The sequence below is a fragment of the Carassius auratus genome, chromosome 21, assembly GCF_003368295.1.
Source record: "Carassius auratus strain Wakin chromosome 21, ASM336829v1, whole genome shotgun sequence".
NCBI classification, from domain to species: domain Eukaryota; kingdom Metazoa; phylum Chordata; class Actinopteri; order Cypriniformes; family Cyprinidae; genus Carassius; species Carassius auratus.
The window spans coordinates 11,365,390-11,385,748 of record NC_039263.1 but is presented as its reverse complement, the minus strand read 5'-3'; the positions used below and the strand labels follow the sequence as shown (position 1 = coordinate 11,385,748).

The window sequence follows — 20,359 nt, the reverse complement described above, 5'->3', positions numbered from 1 at the left end:
TTGTGATTTGGTGGGGTTTTGTTCATTTTGAGCCAAAATCATCACAGTAAAAAGAAACAAAGACTTAAACTACTTCAGTCTGTGTGCATTGTGTTTATTTAATATACAAGTTTTACAATTTGAGTTGAATTACTGAAATGAATAACTTTTCCATGACATTCTAATTTATTGAGATGCACCTGTATGTAAGTAAGCATCTAAACTTATTGATTATCAACCTCAGGATGTCAAACTAAATATAATAGGTTTAATTTTCTGTTCATTTCATATAGAGGTTTTCCATTTTTAGCTCCCTGATTAACACAATTTTAAACCCAATTTTGTAGTCTTCAAGCGATAAATCATAATTAACAATAAATAAAAAGTTTATAATAGAAAGTTGACATATCCAAACTTTTGACTGGTGTATTAATTATCTATTAATATTTACAGTCATGGACACCTGCTCCATTCTCCCAGTTGCTTTATTTCTCATGCATCTTTGCATTATTCTCTTTTCTTCATACGCTGTCTGTTTCCTCCAGTCTTTCCCCCTTCCCAACCCCTGAGTGCGTCCTCAGCTCTGGACATGCATTTTTCATTCCCTCTCTTTCCCGGTCTCTCTCTCTCTCTTTCTCTTACTGGCAGCAGGAGCCGATAGACTCTGTTTAATGAAAATCTACAAAGGCGGTGAGCGAGAAACAGAAAGAGTGAATTTTTGCCAGAACTGGGCTGTAGAAGTAAACCTAAAGAAGATAAACATCATGATACTCCAAACAAGCCTAGACATCAGGAACACAGATACCAGTTCCAAGAATCCAGCTCCAGGTGGCCAAACTGTATATCGCTACAACACTGAAACTGAACCATTACCACACTGGGAAGATTCAACATGGCAATGAGCCAGTGCAGAAACAACTAGAAAATACATGGCTATCTTTGTAGCCAAGCATTTTTTTATATATTTCTTTATTCCATTATACAACATTAAGTTACTCGAGAAGCAAAATTACATAAATTAATAGGTAGTGCTGTTCAACGATTTATCGTGGTTCATATATATATATATATATATATATATATATATATATATATATATATATATATATATATATATATATATATATATATATATATATATATAATATGCAAATATTTTATAATATAACAATTTGCAAATGGGTTGAGAAAAATACACTTCAATATATTATAACAATATATTATTTGCATAGACACATACTGTTACAATTTTGCTTCTCAAGTACATTAATCTTGTTTTAAGGAACATTTTCACTAGAGAAACTTTTTTAAAACAATGTTGCGCACATTATATAAAACACATGTTCTGTCAAAAAATTTTCTACTAAACCAGTAGATACAATTGTTAAGAGAGAGACTGGGTAGAAAATATCTCTAAGTCAACAACAGCCATTCACATTCACAATGCAATATACTGTGTGATATAAAGCACTGCAAACATACACAAAAAAACCCCTCTAAAAATAGCTCCCACAGTCTGCTGTTATAACATCTAATCCTGTTTAAAACACACATCAACCAGCACCGCCGGCAAATCACGCACGAATATTAACCCAGATCCTCCAAAGTCTTAAATGCATTTTCACTATATTTACTGAACCTTCATGCTTTGTCATTCTGCTAATCTAATTTCTTTATTTAACTATTTAGTCAATCATTTAAAGCTTTACTGTAAGGCTGTAGTTCACGGTGTAAAGCTGCCGTAAGTCATGTGAAGTCATGTGAAGTCATGTGCCCTCGATCAGGTCACTGTAACTCTGTAAAATGAGAGGCTGAAGAGTCCATTCTGACCCAGAAGGCTTTGCACCACTTCTATGCAGCTTGTAAATCTGTCCGAATCGATCAAAGAATGGAGAGTTTATCCAGCACACACACATCACGCCTAAACGACATTCTCATGGAAGTAATGCACGATCTCTTGATCTTCATTGTGTTGCATAAAGAAGGATGCATCTGGTCTGAAGAAAAAGTATTGCTGTTATAAAAAAAAGGAAAAAAAAAGAAAAGAAAAACACTTTAGAAGCAGCTGTTTTCATGCACTAATATTTGGAAAGCTTTCCACAAACAGAGTACACAAAAGTGCCTGAAGCTCTTAGAAATTGAAGTTTTCATTTTTTTCAACAAATGGTCAGTGAAAAGGAGGCACTTAGGTTGTTGATCATCAACCTCAGGAGGTCAAGCTAAATATTATATCGTCGGTTTTATATGAGGTTTGGCATTTTTGCAGCCCTGTGACATGTAAAAAAAGTTTTAAACCCAGATTCTTTAGTAATAAATATAAAAAAAGTATAACATTTGATCAAATATAAAAAAAAACTATGCTAGAATTGGAAATGGTTGCGAATTCAGAACAAAACTAGCATTTAGTCAACCCTTTTCTTTTTCTTTTTTTGCTAAAATGTAAAATATAACCAGGTGATTTAGTTATATTATTGTGCTGTAGAAAGAGACCAAAATATTTACAAAAGTGTAAGAAATTTCATGTAATATTTTAGAGGATGTATTTTGAAACATTCCACAAATAAATGTTTCTGTTCAGTAAAACTGGTTTATAATTAAAACATCTTTTTCTACAATAAACTGAACATCAGTTCAACATAATATATTAAAATAAACACACTGTTGTATGATTTTAATTGCTGATTGAACAGTTGACCTCCGAGGCAGGACAGGCCAAAAAAAAAAAAAATCTGTTTAAAGATATATGATTTGTTTAAATTTAGCTAATGCTCTTGATCAATAAAGATAATATTATTAATACTATTTTTTTTACAAATGCTGTTCAAGAGAAGATATTATTATAATAAAATGACCACTAAACTCAATAACCTACAGTCTTCAGATCAGAACTTGTCCTTGAAGTTCAGCACATGAAGGCGTTGGGGGCCTTGTAAAAGCAGCGCCGGATACCAGTCAGGGGCCCCTCAGCAGCGGGCCATGAATCTCCTCTGGCATTTCTCTCTCCTCCTCAGTTTTGTCATCTGTCCCAGTCTTATGTAAACATGACAGGGGTGCCGATGTGGAGCTGCTGTAACTTGGCAGGCCGTAAAATACCCCACCCCCCCACCCACCCATCATCATCCCAACAAGAAAATAATTATGGCCTGGGTCATTTATTACCTCTTCCCTCGCTCCATATGTATGAGTGGAACTTTGTATTTCAAAGAAGAATAGGCAGGCATAAATATGAGGTAGCTTGTATGGCTGAACTTGTTCAGCTGGTGAGTAATTCCTATGGATGTCTGGCCTATATTGAAATGAGATAGCTTTGGGGCAACAATTCCCTGCGGGCCTTGACTGCATTATTCGACTTTTCTGGACCTGTGCCTCACCCATGAGTGAATTAGCTGCAGCAATTGAGTTATTGCTTCTTCCAATTTGTGCACAACTTATTGAATGGCTGTTGCAGCCATGTCCTGGCTGTTTGCTTGCTGAGCAGGATTTCAGGAACAGGGGCTGAAAATACCAGCAGGAGCGCTCGTAACATGGTGCAACATGCGGTTTGAAATAGTTTCCTTAAGAAAAGGAAAACCATCACCTTACGCTTCATTGCTATAATACCCCTTCACATAAATAGCTCCATATAATGCACAAACACAAACTTGTTTCCATGTGCATCCTTGTTTGTTATCTTGCCCTTTCACAGCTACTTAATCGGCTTGGTCTTGTTTTGATAATGCATAACAAGTCGTCCTGAGCATCCCTGATTTAAAAGCATCTGTGTAAATCGGTGTCCTTTTCCCCTGTGATTGAAATGTAAGCAAACTGACTTATTTACCTTGTGGGAGGCCTCTGACTCTCGTAAATGTTTGTTCCAGCACTAAACCAGCATGACATGGCATTTCACAATGGTTTGATGCACATCGCTCCAGCACGCTAAATGTGGGCCACCGGATAAGGATGAGAGGCCTGTTTTTTTTTTCGAATACCCAAGCACATCACAGTCATATCACACTCATCAACATCTGCACCAGTGAGTCAACCCGCTGTGCCCTGACTCAAGAGGGACTTGACCAAAGATAGAGCGAAAGATGGAGAGAAAGAGAGAGAGAGAGGGTTTAAGTAGAAAAGGATGGGTGACTTGATGGATACCATTTGGCCTTTGCTGGAAAGAAACAAGGATCTCCAAGAACTAGGGATTCTTACTTCACTTAGCGTGCAGTTCCTAATCTCTCAGTTAGAAACATTATGAAGAACAGAAAGAAGGCAAATTGTAGAAGAACATCACTGAATATACTGCTGTTTCTTTAATTATGGGCATAGTTATGTCCCAGTGGGTTGGTTTTTATTCAAATGAAAAGATTTTAAAAAATAAATAAATCATATATGATGGTCATATTAAAAACCATGCATCCATATTTTATTTGTGCTGCCTTTTGTAATAATTTCAATATTTAATTTGTATAATATAATTTCAAAAATTTAAATCTGTAATTTCAATTGTTTTACTCATGATTTTCCAGTTTCCACTTAAATGCATGTGTGTGTGTGTGTGTATATATATACATACATACATACACACACACACACACACACACACACATGCATTTAAGTGCTATCATTTACTCCACAAACAACAATTTTGCCTATAATAATATAATTTTGTTAAACTATGCATGTATGAGTTTATTCAAAGTCCATAAAAGGCTGTCTCTGAAATTAGCTAGATAAAGAAGCCAGAATTTTTTTATTCCAACATTTTGTTGTTATCTTGGAACATGATGGAAACGAAATTTGTTAGTTCAAAAATCAAATCAAATCAAATCCTTGATGAATGTATATACACCGTTGAACAGCTTTTTAATGACTTTTTTCCATTTATTTTTTCCCAATGCGCACAGGACCCAAAATGCCCATAATTTAAGAAAGAGTGAATTAAAAGAAAAGGCTGAGGAGAGAAACTCACTTGCAGGATAGCCGATTTATACCATGTATGTAGTAACAGTCGCCGCCATTCACGCAGTATGCCTTCTCTGACTCGTTGCATCTTCTGGCGTGGCCAGAACCCGGAGATAACGTTGTGGTTACTGCAGGAAACAAAGACAAAACATCTTAAGACATCAGCATGCCACCCAACAAACAAAAGACAGAGCTTTCAGTGAGTGCTTGATAAACAATAAAGAGAAGAGCCACGTGGTTGCGCAAGAACCGAAAACACACATGCCAGCTTCTCAGATAACATTCATTACACGTTACTGATAATTTATCATATTTCAGCTTATGTCCCATTCCCTACAATAACAGTCATTCACTAGAACAATGACTCCTTGGTTTTCATCGCAAATCTCTCCGTACATCTTTGCTGCTCTGTGAGGTTCGAGACTTTTGATAGGCAAAGATAAATATTTCAGTGAGCGCTGGAGACCCACCACCCCCACCCACCCCCCACACTGCCTGCTCCGTCTGATTCACAGGTCTGGAATGGATCCGTAGTCCCGCCGCATTAGCGGAGCATGTTTTGGGAATACTGCTCCTCATGGGTACGAAAAAAATTAGAGGCCTGGAGAAAATGGCGAAATCACATTACGGCCATACTGACAGCAGTTTGTTTACCTTTGGTACCAGTTCAAGGGGTGTACAATGGGCTGTATGAATATGTTTATTGAATTTGTAATCAAAAGCAGAAACGTGAAGACTGACAGGGCAAACTGCTTCCCACAGCCACATTAAGCGCATACCTATGCTGTTTCTCACCGCTGTTAAACAGAACATGTCTACAAACACTCATGTCATCACCATACAACTGATGCTTTTTCAAACACGCAATGGTTTCTGTTTAGCAACGCACAGTGGAGCATCTTTGTCATGCTGCAATGGCGTTCAAAGCAAATGTTTATAAGGAACACGCTTATTTAATCTTGCTAATCACAATGAAAAAGACAAATGTGACTCCACCGGCTATTTTTACAGCATGGCTACACCACATCAAACCCGCTGCTATTTATGTAGTTAAAGAAATATTGTCAAATCCAAGCTAATGTTATTAGATTTGCTGGTTAGGGTGACTCAATTTCGCCCCTGCTGGTAGATGTGGTTACTGCACCATCATTGAGCAAAAAAGCATCTTTCTGCACTGAGAGCCATTCAAAAGTAGCTTTTTCTCAAGAATATAATATATATTAAGGGTGAAAAAGGTCAATTTATGCCCCTGAAATTATGGTCTGAGGTAACTGACAGCATGCCACAGATATGGTACATCAATCTAACGTTGAAAACAACCAGGAATATTCGTTTTTACTCGAGTCTGGATTCATGTTTGAAACACTCCACTGCAGACCACCAACCAAACGTTTATTCTTCTGAGAGATCACATGAACATGTCAGTTAAGTGTGTTGAATCAATTAGCGAAACGTGGCATTTCTTTGTATAAAATTTCAAATAATACCAAAACTTCCTTTTTCAGGTTGAAATTTGATTGTGAATGACAGATCCAATTCAGTGTCAGACTTCTCTCTTATTCCATGATACATAATGCTTCTTATATAGTGTTCATTAATACATATAAAATATATACATATATAACCGGCTTTACTGACGAGATACGCATAACGATCGGCCGAGCACCCCTACCATATACAATAAGAAATAATATAGTTAAATATTATTAGAATTTAAAATAACAGAAATGCTTTTCTATTTTTAGTATTGTACTTTTTATCACAGTTGAAAACAGTTGTGTTTTCATGGAAGTCATGGTACATTTTTCAGAATTCTTTGATAAATAGAAAGTATTTTTTTTATATAAGATTTTTTTTTTAACAATGTAAAAAAGTCTTTACTGATACTTTTGATCAATTTTATGCCTCCTAAGTACTCATTTTGTTAAAAAAAAAAATAAATAAAGTAACTGACCCCACATTTTTAAACAGTGATAAAAAGATATATAAAAGAGATCTTAAAGAAGAAAAACGTAATGGATAAATGGAAATTTTTTCCTTTTTTGTTTTTTTTTCATTTGCATTCAGACATGATTAAATAGTGTCTGGTTTGGAATGAAGAGAGCCTCAGGCCTCAAACAACATAGGTTAGTAATTTGGCTGAGAAGGAAATCTGCCATCTTGGTCTTCTTCTCTTTCTCTCTGCAAATGAAAAAAAATCTTGCAGTTCACAGCTGCAGATTTCCGACCAAGAGCAGCTCGTCGTAGGACCCCGGCAACCCCACACATACACGTGTTGAACACCCGGCTGTAGTCAGGCCAAGAAAAGAGAAACGTTAGCAGATGTGGAAGTGCACTCTATGCGTATCGGGGCCCTCCCTGATATCAAACATGATTTAGAGGTACTAATGTTACTACATCAAATCACATGAGTGGAATCAGAGCACCGTTGAGGTTTAAATTTCAGGGACAGCGAGTTTCTGAACTTTCTTGTTGATTTCACGTTCATGAAAGTGCATGTCTAGTCAGGTTGTGTGTTTATGTATAAGCAATAATCATATTGTGTGACTCTTGAACCCTAGACAGCTTACAGAACATCTCGTGCCAGTTTGTTGAAGTGAATACAGCAGGCGGTGTGGAAAATCAGTAACATTTGGTCGAGGTGGTCTTGCTTAACTTGAGTGGACGTCAGTTGTTTACGGAGCAAAGTTTATTCACTTGTTTTTATTTACAGTTTGCGGAAACCGTCCTCAAATGCTGACGTCTTTGTTATACATTTTTTTTAACTCTCCCATTACTTTTTTGCATCAATTTTATGTACATTTTTACATTTTATATAAATTTTTTACATTTTATATTCACATTTAATTAGTTTTATATTTACATTTAATTCGTTTTACAAAACGCGCAGTTTATTTCACCACTAGCATCATTAAATAGAACTGTAAGAAAATTGACAGACAGAAAGCCCCGCCCCTAAACACATGCCATTGTTCAAGTGATTTTACAGAACATCTCATGCAAGTTTGATGAGGTGAAAACAGCACAGGTGTGGGAAATCAGTAACATTTGGTAATTGCATATGTTTACTTCGCTAACAAGTGTATCTATCAGTTTTTAATTATAGATGTCTCTCACAAATAAATGCTGACATTTTAATTTTACATATTTATTTATTATTTGTAAGTTTTGCCTTTCAAAATGTGTAATTTCTACACTATTCGAACATAATTGTAACAATATTGACTGTTTTCAGACAGGTTTCCAGAGCGAATCTTCCTTTTTTTTCTTTCTTTTCTTTTCTTTTATCTGAATACCACATTTAAAAAATAAATAAATAAATAAATAAAACTCCGCCATCCCACAGCATTTTCAAATGTTTATGTTTCAAAACTCACTCAGTTGTGTGGCATTCAAGTGGAAGAGAGTAAACAAGAGTAATATACAACTATAATAGCTTTCCTTTCAACAACATGGATACGGGCTGGCCAGGATCCAGATGGTTGCTGGGAGGCGCGCGTTCCATGCCACCCCCATTCCGCCCCTCTATGCCTGCTGAGAATTTTAGCATATCTCAGCGCCTGTTTACCTCAGTAGAGCACTAATGACACAACAAGATTCAGCTACCTTGGATGGAAAGATGGAGCCCGTAGACATTAAATCAGCGTTCCTGTGAGAGTTGCCCTCAGCGCCTCTTAAAGACCACATCCAGAGACTCGAACATCCAGCTCTGCCTTTAAAACATGTCCACACTCCCCTAGAGCTCCATGAGTGGGCACGTTTGTATTCCTTACAGTTGACTGTTTATCCCCTTGAGGCTGAACAGGGGTGCACTAGCAAGCTGGTTATATTAAGATGATATTCAGTTCATGAATTTTGACGTGCATGATGTAAAAGCAAGCAAGTACTCCGGCACATGCAAAACAAGCTGAAATTGGACAGCTGTATGCTATTCATTTAAATTTACTCCTTGTTTTATGCATTTACATAAATTTGGACTTTTCCAAACAGAAAGTTTCCAAGCACTCTCTGACAGTCAGATTAAAATGAGCGTTTCTTCCAAAGCTGCAGGAAGACTTGCGTGTCAGCAGCCTGTGGGGTAATTCTGCTGATGTCTGTCATGTTTATGCCTCTGGTCTAGTGATACACTTCAAAAATCTCCCTCCGTCAGTAATTGAGCTCTGACAGCTACAGGCCTGTGCAATATTCCCTCATGTTTCTGAGGCTCTCATCAGCTGTCTGCTGGAGATCTGGGAAAACTCAACAAATACCTGCCGAGGCAGCATGTGCCAGGAAGATGAGGTGGAGTGGAGAAAGTGTGAAGCAGAGAGAGAGAATGGGTGGTTTAAGAACATCACCGGGACAAAACTATTCATTTTGAAGCAAGTTGCTGTCATATTTGTTGCATAAGAGCACAGAACTTGAGCTGCAGATGTCATGTAACCAATAATGCTAGCTAATTTTTGCAAGTGCTATCCTGATGAAAAAAACCACAACTAAAAACCAAACTAAACTTGTTGGCTAGTCTTCAAGCCTGGTCATACCTGCTTTAGCAGGCTGGTTTTAGAAGGGATGGACATTCTTTAGGCGGTTTCGCTGGTCTTAGCTTGTCAGACTGGGAGATCAGCTAAATAACCAGCTAGCGCCAGCTTAGACAGGCTAGGAGATTGGCTTTACAAGCTTAAACCAACTAAAACCAGCAAACCAGCATTTTTTCAGCATAGTAATAAACCTTTTACTAATTAATCTTGCGAAAATAAGTAGAAAAGAGCTACTAAATAGACAACAAGTTGATTTCAATGGAGTGTTGTTGCTAAACTAAACCAGACATAGTCTAGCCATGATAAAGTTCACGCTAAATGATCAACAAAGCATTCCAAGCTAAAAAGGTCAGTTTCACTACAGTCCTTGACAATTGCAGTTTATCCAGCTTCACACTCACTATCTTTTTACATTCAGCTGCAGTGCCAGGTCACTTTCCAACCCTCATGCTCACTAGCCAGGTTGCATTTCTATTCCTGACATGCTAAAGGCCAAGTACTCCAAGTTCTTAATGGCACGCATTAAGCAACTTTCACTACAGCTCCCATGAGAGGTCACTTTCTCCTGCCTGAAAACCCAAGGGTTTGGCCAGCGAGCTAAGCCCTGAGTTTGATTAATCCTTCATGGCCAAGGAACTGAAAAAAAACGGCCTGGGTGGGGGCAAAATGGGGCCATCTGGAAGGCTTCATAAACATGTCTATCCAAAGGGTTCTAGGAAAGTCCATAAAAAAAATGAAAGGAGAGGTCCCTTTGCTGAGAGTCTTTTCTTTTTTTCTTCTGAAGACACATTCACTGAGTCCAAACAAATTATTTCGTAAATGCAGGGACGTCCAACAGGTGGGTTGTGGCATCTTGTTGCCTTTCTATTAATTGGAGGCTTAACCCTCATGCTCTGTTTATGGTCTCACAGACTTGATAGCTTAACAGCTTGAAAAACTGTGGAATATCAGATTGATGACTTTCTGAGTTTTTTGATCTGATTATAAACAAATTCAACATGATAACATGCTCCAAATGTACTGTAACAATATCTAATAATTTGACAAGAAAATAAGTTAATTACAAAATGACTATTATCTTACACATTAATTACTTGGGTTTCTGGGACCCCAAACAAAAACAACTCAATAGAACATTTGGGCTATTTGATGGGTGAAAACAAATAATATCCGCTAGTTCAAATTACACCCACATTTCTGGTACGCCCAGTGGTAGCTTGAGAGCCAAAGTAAAAGTTCAAAAAGCTCCAGCAGCTGACAAATGATGCTTGAGAGATCATGATAGTGAAGCCATGCTCAACCCCCTGTGCCAGCACACTTTCTCACCCCACTCATGCTGGAGATGTCTCTTGTTACAGCTGGGAGCAAAATCCCATCACTGCACAAGAGGTCAATTTATACAGCATGCAATCTTACAGCTTTTGAGTGCTTTCCATTATGCGAAACCATTATGTGCTTCCTTTTTGTTTAAAGGGATTGCCAAAGCCTTTCATAGAGGTCCTCTTAATTTCACATTTATATGTGCACCGCTGTATTTATTAAAAGCCTCTAAACAAAATCATATGGACCCGAGCAAGTAAAGAAAAAACTGTGATCACACGATCAGATTTGTAGCAATAGCTTTGGTGCACTGCAGGGCACAAGAGTTCAGATGTCAGTGGTGTTTTGATTGTGTCGCAGACTGGCGCTCAACTGTGGAACTGATGTTGTTTTATCTGTAGGCAAGTATGCATGTTTGCGTGCTCAAGAGCAAGAGCGCAAATTCACAAAAATTTTAAAAAGTAAAATGACATGCCAAACACACTAAAGAGAATTCCCCCTATTTTCAATAAATAAATAAATGAATAAAAATAGCAATTTAACCATTAGGTACAGCTATTTCATATTAAGGTGCACACAAGCTAACATATAATCCTATGTGCTATTTTACATAATTTCCTTTCAAATGTGTCCTTACAGAAATGTGTATTAAAACAAATACATATGTGCAGTGAATGTAGGATACAGCTGTGGTGTGGATGCATTCTTCAGTGCTTTAAGGGCCCTGTGTAATCTATTATCTCTTTAAGACCTTCAGTGTAGACTTCAGACTCTTCCTGTTTGCATTAACGACGACGCACATCAGCAACAAAAGGCAAGTCTGTTAGGAAACAGAGCTTTTCCTGAAGCGTGATTTCTATAGTGATCCGGTATTTGGATGTTTACTTAAACCCTTGTAAAAAGCGACATTGGACCAGTCGGTGGGAAAAAAGATCGAGCTCATATAATAAAATCGCAATATTTACGCCTAAAGACAGGATAAGCAACGGACTCTTCCGTAACAGCTTAAAAAGCATGAAAACAAGCAGGTAAGACAATTAGATAAAAAATTTGCATACTTCATACTTAGAAGTTCAATAGAAGCTTACTGAAAGCATGAGTCACATGTCGAAGTCTTTCAAGTGACTGTTAAGGCAGGAGGCCAAATCTAAAATGCGTTTCATTCAAAGAAACTCTACGACTCAAATCATAATGCTCAAAAAACCCAATGTAAGAGTCACGAAGCCTTCAGAAAACGACGTTGAGTGTACTCGTTAACCTCAGTCCACCAGAACAGCAAAAAGAAAGAATAAAAGCAAGAATAACAGAAGCCTAGAGTGAACTCTGTCCTGTATTTTTTCCTTTTCATTAACAGGTCTTTATTTTTCTCCTCTACTGCTTGCTTCCTGCTGCATAGCTGATGTGTCTGGTCTTGTCCTCCGCAATCATTTCACAGATGACTCTGAGAAATCAAAGCGCGCTATTGCTCACGATTGCACAACAGGACGCGTGTGTAAACAAGCAAGACTTGGGGCACTTACCCAGGGGGGGTGGGGCGCTGCTGGGCGACGTGAGGGCAAGGGTGCTCGTTGGGCTGGAGGTAGGCTCGGAGGAGGCCGCACCCAGGGCAAGTGTGGGCTGAGACTCTGGGAACCATCGGAAAGATGACATGGGGGTGCTGTGCGTCCAAAGAGCATCATCCAAGCCGGGCTTCTCCTCCTCATCTTCTCCCCTGAGGAGATCCAGCCAGTCGGGTTCCCTGCTGCGGCCGGCCCCTTGAATCAGAGCCCGGCGGAGCAGCAGCAAACAGGCTCCAAGCCCCAGAAGCAGGAGCAGCAAAGCCGGAACGAGGAGCAGGGCTCTTCCTCCACATGCACCCCTGCAGCAGGGCTTTGGAGGGCGACGTGGGGTCGGCTGCGGTGGAGGGAAATGCTCCACTCCAGCCCCCGACACGAGCCCAACACTCTGCCCCTGACAAAGAGACACCAGAAGGACAGGCAGCGGATAGACAGACACATCTGGGTCCATGGGAAGCTCGTCCAAATCCTGCTTGATATCTCACGGCTCGCACTTCCTCTGCAAGCCCTCATAGGGCTAACGTGTCGGGTATGAAATCTCAAACTGCCCCGCACACACACATACCTCAAGGCCAGTTGTCAGGACTCACACAAGGCCGCCCTCGCACACTACCGGGCGTGAAATTGCGGCATCGCCGTCCTTGCGGTGAGCTGGCAGACAGAAAGCAGATCTCTAGATGTGGGGTTTCAGATCCGGGACGACCCCACCCAGAAACAGCAGCACCAGCCTACTGCCCACAGCTCTGATGGTCACAGCCAGCTGCAGCAAATCCACCCCGCTGGAGCACACATTCACACACCCACATATATACCAGCATCCGGTCTGATGGAGAAAACAGAGGGGCTCTCCCCACCCAAACACACTTAATGAAGTAATGAATACTGTAGGCAAGACCACCAGCAACATGTGGCATGGGGGGAGAGGGAGGGACGGCTGTGGAAGATGACTACAAAGGGCAGCACCTTTACAAGAAGCAAGCAGGAATGGGAAATATATGTATTCCTTATGTGACCAGAGAAAGTGCATCAAACAGCGCACGGGCCTAAAGAATCTGAACCCCGAGTCAAAGGTCATACACGGCTCCTAACGGTCAGCACTTCATAATCCAAAACACACTGCCTGGACATCAAACCTCACCTTCAGTACACACATGGAGAGGGGATACATAAGTCCTACTAATTAAATTAAGGTTTATAAACTTAAGCCTCCCAGTCTTGGATATTTGATGACATTCTTGCAGATAAATTCCACAAATAAATAAATGTCCATGTCACATTTTCCCCCAAAATAATAGGGGTAAAGATAAAAATAATTACTTTTGAATTAAATTATTTTATGGTACTTTAATAAATTACACAAAATTAAGCCTCTATCTATTATTTTAATAAGACATTCAAATATATTTCTCCAAAATTCTTGTCATGCGGTAAAATTATTCAGTTAAAAAAAGTTTATATATATACATATATATATATATATATATATATATATATATATATATATATATATATATATATATATATATATATATATATATATATATATATACATACACACACGTACACTTTATTTGAAGGTGCCCTTATTACAGCGCAATTATGCAATGAAAAACTGTGCTATATTAATTAAACATAGTATTAACTACAGGATTACAGTTAGGAAGTGTTACAAAAATGTAATATGGTAGAAATACTAAAGGGGCAGGTATATCCATAAAATAATATCAAAATGCAAAAATGAAATAAAATAAGAAATACAAAAAAAAAGTAGCTGTAATTTTTCTACAGGCAAAATCAGGAATGCTCAATATATTACTTGTAATTTTGTTCATTGATTTTTAAACATTTTAATATAAGGTATATATTAGGGGTGTCGTGATATACTGGTATTGACGATATTAGTGACGATAACAGTGATTTTCAAATGATGAAATATCGATATTGTGTTAATTTAATTATTTTTATTTTTGTTTTATTATTTCTTCATGACTATTTTACTTTCTTTTATGTTAAGCACTTTGAATTACCATTGTGTACGAAATGTGCTATATAAATAAACTTGCCTTGCTTTAATTTGGGGTGTGACGATATACCATTATATACTGGCGATAACCACAATATTTAAAATGAACAGGCCTCTTATGATAACACAACACTATTGCATGCAAATAACTCCAGCGACAGTACCTGGTCGACCTCCCATATGGCAGTATTGCGCCTTAACTCTTGACATCTGTCAAACAAGACGACGCACATTGCACAGCTACTCCGAGAAGAACCATGTTCAGTATTATACAGACAGTAAATTGCCAATATTTTACTAATCATGGAATGGGAAACATTACATTAACCTGTTAACGGTGGTTTCCTGTGTTAATATATTTAAATAAAGGGGTGATTCTTTTAATAAGTACCGTGTTTTCTTTACTCGTCTAATTTTTGTATTTGCAATCAAGTCATCATGGCCAATACATCTGCGAAGCACTTGATTTCTTTATTCAAATATATTACATGATTAAAGCAAATCTAGAAAAACTGCACAACCACACTGCTACATTAAATTCTGTTTAAATCTTAAAATGCACTTAATGCTCATCTGCAAAATATGCATGTGCCCTGTGTTTATCAGTATCCTTATGTTCATTGGGTAGAAAGAAAAACAAAGTAAAAATTATTATATTTCCCAAGGTTTATACATATATCACGAACGATGGTGTGAAAATCAAATATTGTGACAGCCCTAGTATGTGTAGATGACACACATCTTGAAATAATGTTGTGATGCCTAAATAATTTTTTTTACATGTGTTTTTTATGAAAAACGGTAGAGACTTTCAATCATAAATCAGTAATGAAAATAATGATCAGTTTACTGTTACTTCCCAGGAAATAACTATTAATCAGCAAATCCTTAAATAAAAATATTACTTCACATTTTGGATAAAATATGACCAGGACATATTCCTAGACCGGTTTCGTGAGAATTGCTCCCGTACACACACACACATACACACTCCCCCACACACCCACACCTGAACTCAGCAGCCTCCATAAAGATATATTGTTGAAATCAAAACAACCGAGCTATTTGGGCTCTTGGCAGTCTTTGTTTGTTGATGTGTGTTATGTAAAGCCTCCCTATTTGTGCTGAATTAGGGCTGCTGTCACCAGTTTTTCCTGTTGGACTGTAAATACAGTTCGCTTGCCATGAATCTCCCTGACTGAGGTCCGACACTGATCGTACCACTCACCCGCACTGATCAATGTCTTCAGTTCCCTTACAGGCACTTAACATTCTAGCACAGTCACTGCCAATGTCCCAAAAAGATTTCTAGCATCCTTTAAGCCCAGTTAATCTTGGCATTTGGGCTGTCGATGAAAAACGAAGAGTCTGTTTTTTTTGCAACAGAAATAGAAAGCGACAAGAAGGAGGGAAAGAAATGGCGGGACTGAATCAGAGGGGTCAACGTGGTTATCCCCTGTTTGACGCTGGCATTTTTAGGAGTTAAAATCCTCCATTAAAGCCCGGTGATGGTATATATTAGTCAACTTCAGCAGAAATGGATTGGCTTTCATCACAGAGGCAGGTGTTGTGTGTGTGAAGTTTTGTGAGGAGATTCACAGTGGTTTGTGAGAGCGGGAAAGCGGCTGAGGGAAAGGGGGAGAGAGAGATTGCTGCTGGTGGGCCCCAGCATGACTGATGAGTTTGGAACAATCGGCCGCCCAGCTGCGTTTTCCATCAAACACATTCCTCTCACCTCACGCTTTCCCTCTGTCCCATTCGTTCACTCTGCGGCTGTAAGCAGCGCCCCCTAGGGACGTGATTTTTATGTGATGGACAGAAAGACTTGAGCCATCTGTGGCAGGAATATCCCCGTATCTGTACGTCCACAGGCTGGATTTCACATCATCCTATTTTTCCACTGAAAAGGATATCTGTGGTTCTGATGAGATTGAATATGATCTGATTGTGTGCAATTGAATATAGTTCTATTTTCATTTGATCCAATCAGGACCAAGGGGTCAACACTGCAAATGTGATCCATGTGTGCAACCGCCTGAGGTATTATGCAAATAAAGTCCCAGTTGTGAACTTTTCTACAGATGTGACACAGTGTGTGTGCTGAAGAACGAAGACCGTATCAGATCCGCCGCAAACAGCCCGAGAATTCCCGATCCAGAAGTCAGAAAAGAGGAGATCTAAGAGAGGAATCACCTTGACTCGTCTCTGGCCTGGAGTTCTGGAATAACAGGGAATCCCATTTCAAAATATGTGATTCTGAAATAAGTACTTACGTTTAGGATTCTGCAAGAGCAGCATTTTAAACCGGTTATAAATACAATAAACTATAATGAACAAAATGATTATGAACTGAAAACTTTCCCCTACATAGAAAAGGGAATATAAAGTGAAACTGATCTATGTTATATTTAACATTTACATTTATGAATTTAGCATTTGAAAAAAAATAAAAATAAAATACAGATACAGATAAGTGTTTAATGCATACAATAGACCTAAATGTGTGAAAACTGATATGCAAAAAAAATTTTTTTCTGCTTTTTGACACAATAATGACTACATGATACTTAGACTACAACAATAAAACATAATATGTATAATGGATATTTAAGCAATAAACGCCAAGAAGCTGTGGTTTACAGTGAATTTATAACAGCTAAGGGGGCATTGTTAGGCACGATGCGAAGCGGAAAAATAGTTATTCCATATATGTACCAGGGCTTCACAAAATAAAACAAAGCAAATACAATTTTATGATTTTAATAAAAAACATTATTGTTATCATTAAAAACATTATTCAAACAATGTAGTTTCTCAGAAACAGTTGTAGTTGCAACAACGTAGTTGCCGAGAAATACAGAGATGTAAACAAAGGTGTATGTTTGCAGAGTAATTTACAACAGCTTTGAACACGACTCAACCAATCAGAACCAAGGACCAGTACTATCAATTTTATAACAATAATGTTTTCTTTTTTTTTTTAAGAATAACAATAAATATTATTTGTATTATTATTATTGTTGTTGTTGTTTTTGCTGCTGTTGTTGTATTACTTGTTGCAATGTTAAACATTTTAAAAACAGTGCAACATTTTTTATTAATTATTATTTATAAACTAATTATGTTATTAATAGTAGTAATTATATTATATTATAGTAAAGTTACATAATATGTACACAACAATGAAAGTATATAACATAATTTATTATTATTAATGTTGTTGCTGTTGTTGAGGTAAAACTTTGCAATTTTACGTATTTAAAAAACAGTATCAGTAATTATTATTATTATTATTAATTATTATTAATACCAAAGAGTTACAAAACAATAATATAATATAATCTAAATTATTCTATAGTTAGTCCATACTGATTATTATTATTCATATTATAGCATGCCATTTCATTTACATACCAATCTCACCCTACATTTTTCTCATTTGATAACCTTAAATAGATAATATAGATTATATAATTATTATAGATTATGCAAATAAAATGTTGTGAAAGCCGTTTGGAGGTCAAATTGTTAGCAGTTCTGCAAAAGAAAATGAAGAGGTTTGTATGTCTAGCTTATGAACATGAATCTGCACGCTATTGTTTAATATGAGGTAAGATAATAGCGCAGGGCATGAGGATGTTTTGGTGCGACAGCACATTTGTAACACTAATACTGCTGTCTGTACAGGCTGATTGTTTTCCCACTAAGTATTCGTCCACAACTTAACCTTCTGACCTTTTCATGTCCCGCTACACCCGACTGGTGACCTGTGACACCACAATGCTTTGATAAACCAGAGTCACCTTCAACACGGACACGTACACAAACACACGGGAGCAGCAGGCAGTGAAGGGTGACAGCGCTGTGGTGTTGATCTGAGAGTCGGCTATCATGGCCCTGTTGCACAGACAGAAGAAGCAGTGTTTCGGAGGACCCCCGGGGAAGGGGGTGGGCTCTTAAATTGTCTGTTGTTTGTCTTTATTAAATGTAGTTCCAAGGTCACAGGGTCTCTGGACCCCCTCAGCTCACCTCCCCTGAACAGCCATAACTTCAGCCCTGATTAGCTATAATTAATGAGTCCAATTACTCAGCTCACTTATCTTGTTAAACGTCCTGCTGGAAGAGCCAAAATACGCATGTGTGTGTTTACTGGAGTTGTTTAAAAGGGAGGTGTGTGATGAAAAACAGCCTTTATGAAGAAAGAGATTAATTTCCTGTGTCATACCAGCAGTGCAGCAGTGACAAAAATCAGCCAGCGATCTGATTGGCCGGCAGAGTGAGAGGCAGCACGCGATTGGCCAAATGCCTGGAGACAACTGTCGATCTACAACTGCATTACGAAATGGGTTTGAAAAAGCTGCCTCTGCAAAGCATCTGGCTCTCTTCCTCTTTATCGCTCTGTCTTCTGCTCTCCCTCCATCTTTCTCTCCGTTTCCCTCTCTATCCTTCTTTTACACCGCCTCCCCGACCCAATGCTTCTTTTCCCTATCGACCTCTCCATCTCTTGTTCTTCTTCTCAGGCAGATTCACAGATAGCACCGGTGCGTACAGCTGCCGCAGGCCCCCAAAACAGCATAGACTTTTTCAGCAGTAGCTGTTCAACTGATGACCTCTGGAAGAAATCAATCTCCTTAGCGACTGGAATAAATGAAAAGCCTGTGTTCTCCTCAACATGAGCATCGTACGAATGGTACAAGCACTTCCCATAAATTGCACCATAGAAAATGCTAGAGCCGATTATCTTTTCCAAACATCCTGGACTCCGACGAAATAACCAAAAATACTGATAAAAATATGGGAGTCTGCCTCCACCTCACAGAAAAAAAAGAAATTTTTTTTTTTAATTTCCTAACTGTGACCTTGATATATAAAAAGTCACAGTGTGAGTTGACTACAACTGTTAATTTCGACATTAAATCTTACAAAATGACATTACATCTCGCAATTGCAAATTTGTTTCTCATAATTGCGACTTTATTTCTCGCAAAATGGCTTTATGTTTTGCTGTCTAGCTTTATATCTCACCATCCAGCAATTGCAACACTTGTTTCTTACAACTACAATTTTGTATCTCACAACGTAGATTTGTCTCGCAATTCAACGTTATATCTCACCTTCTTTGCATTTGCAACATTGTTTCGCATAATGGCAACTTTATATCTCAATGTGACTTAATCTCATTATAGACTATTAACATGAACTAATGAAAAATACTTCTTATGCACTTATTAATCTTAATGACGATTTCAATATTTACTAATACATTATCAAAGGATGTATCTGCTAATATTATTAAATGGAACGGAGCAAACAGTATTTTTATTAATTAACTTTAGTGAAAAAATAATAAATACTGTATTGTTTTGCGCAGTTTCTCAGTTAACAACGGCTCTGTGTAGTAACAGCTGCTCTATGTGAAATCACACACCTGATGGAATTTACTGCTGATTAGAGAACCGGCTTTACTGACGAGATGCGCATTAATGATCGGCCGATCGTGATCGGAGCAGCCCTAGTTTTAAGTTAATGCTTTAACTTTCATTAACTAATGGAATCTTATTTGTTACCCATAACAAATCTTATTGTGATTATATTTCACAGTTGCAACTTTGCTTCTTATTATTTATTCTCTGGATTTATTTCTCACAACGTGGTTTTATGTCTCATGATTCAGCATTACATGTCACTATATTTTACAGTTATGATTTTATTTCTCATAACTGCAACTTATGAGACTTTAAAGTACTTGCTATTTTTAACTTTATCTCACAATTATCTCTTTACAGCAAGAGCTGAACTTGTGACCTCACAGACTTAAGCAAAAAATCTTCCTCTGAGTCACATCAGGTCCCGCTCAGGTGGGGCCCCATCCCCCGAGACTGAAACACTAGAATCGTCCTTTTCTGCACCGTCAGAAGGTAGGAGTCTGGGAGAACGGTGTATAAAACAATCAGTTGAAGGTATTTCCTAGGCTGCTAGATTTATGTTTCTCCCCTGGACACTTGAGAGCTTCACTGCTGGTG

The 20,359-nt window shown here is 38.0% G+C and overlaps 1 protein-coding gene across 9 annotated transcripts in view; it reads right to left on the bottom strand.

Moving 5' to 3' along the window:
- nrg2a (neuregulin 2a) overlaps nt 1-20,359 on the bottom strand; it is a 91,700-nt gene that overhangs the window by 18,995 nt on the left and 52,346 nt on the right. For all 9 annotated transcript variants that reach the window (XM_026195924.1, XM_026195923.1, XM_026195916.1 and 6 more), the window contains exon 4: nt 4,925-5,045. In XM_026195924.1, coding sequence (XP_026051709.1) covers nt 4,925-5,045 — 121 coding nt within the window. The remainder of the gene's footprint in view (nt 1-4,924; nt 5,046-20,359) is intronic.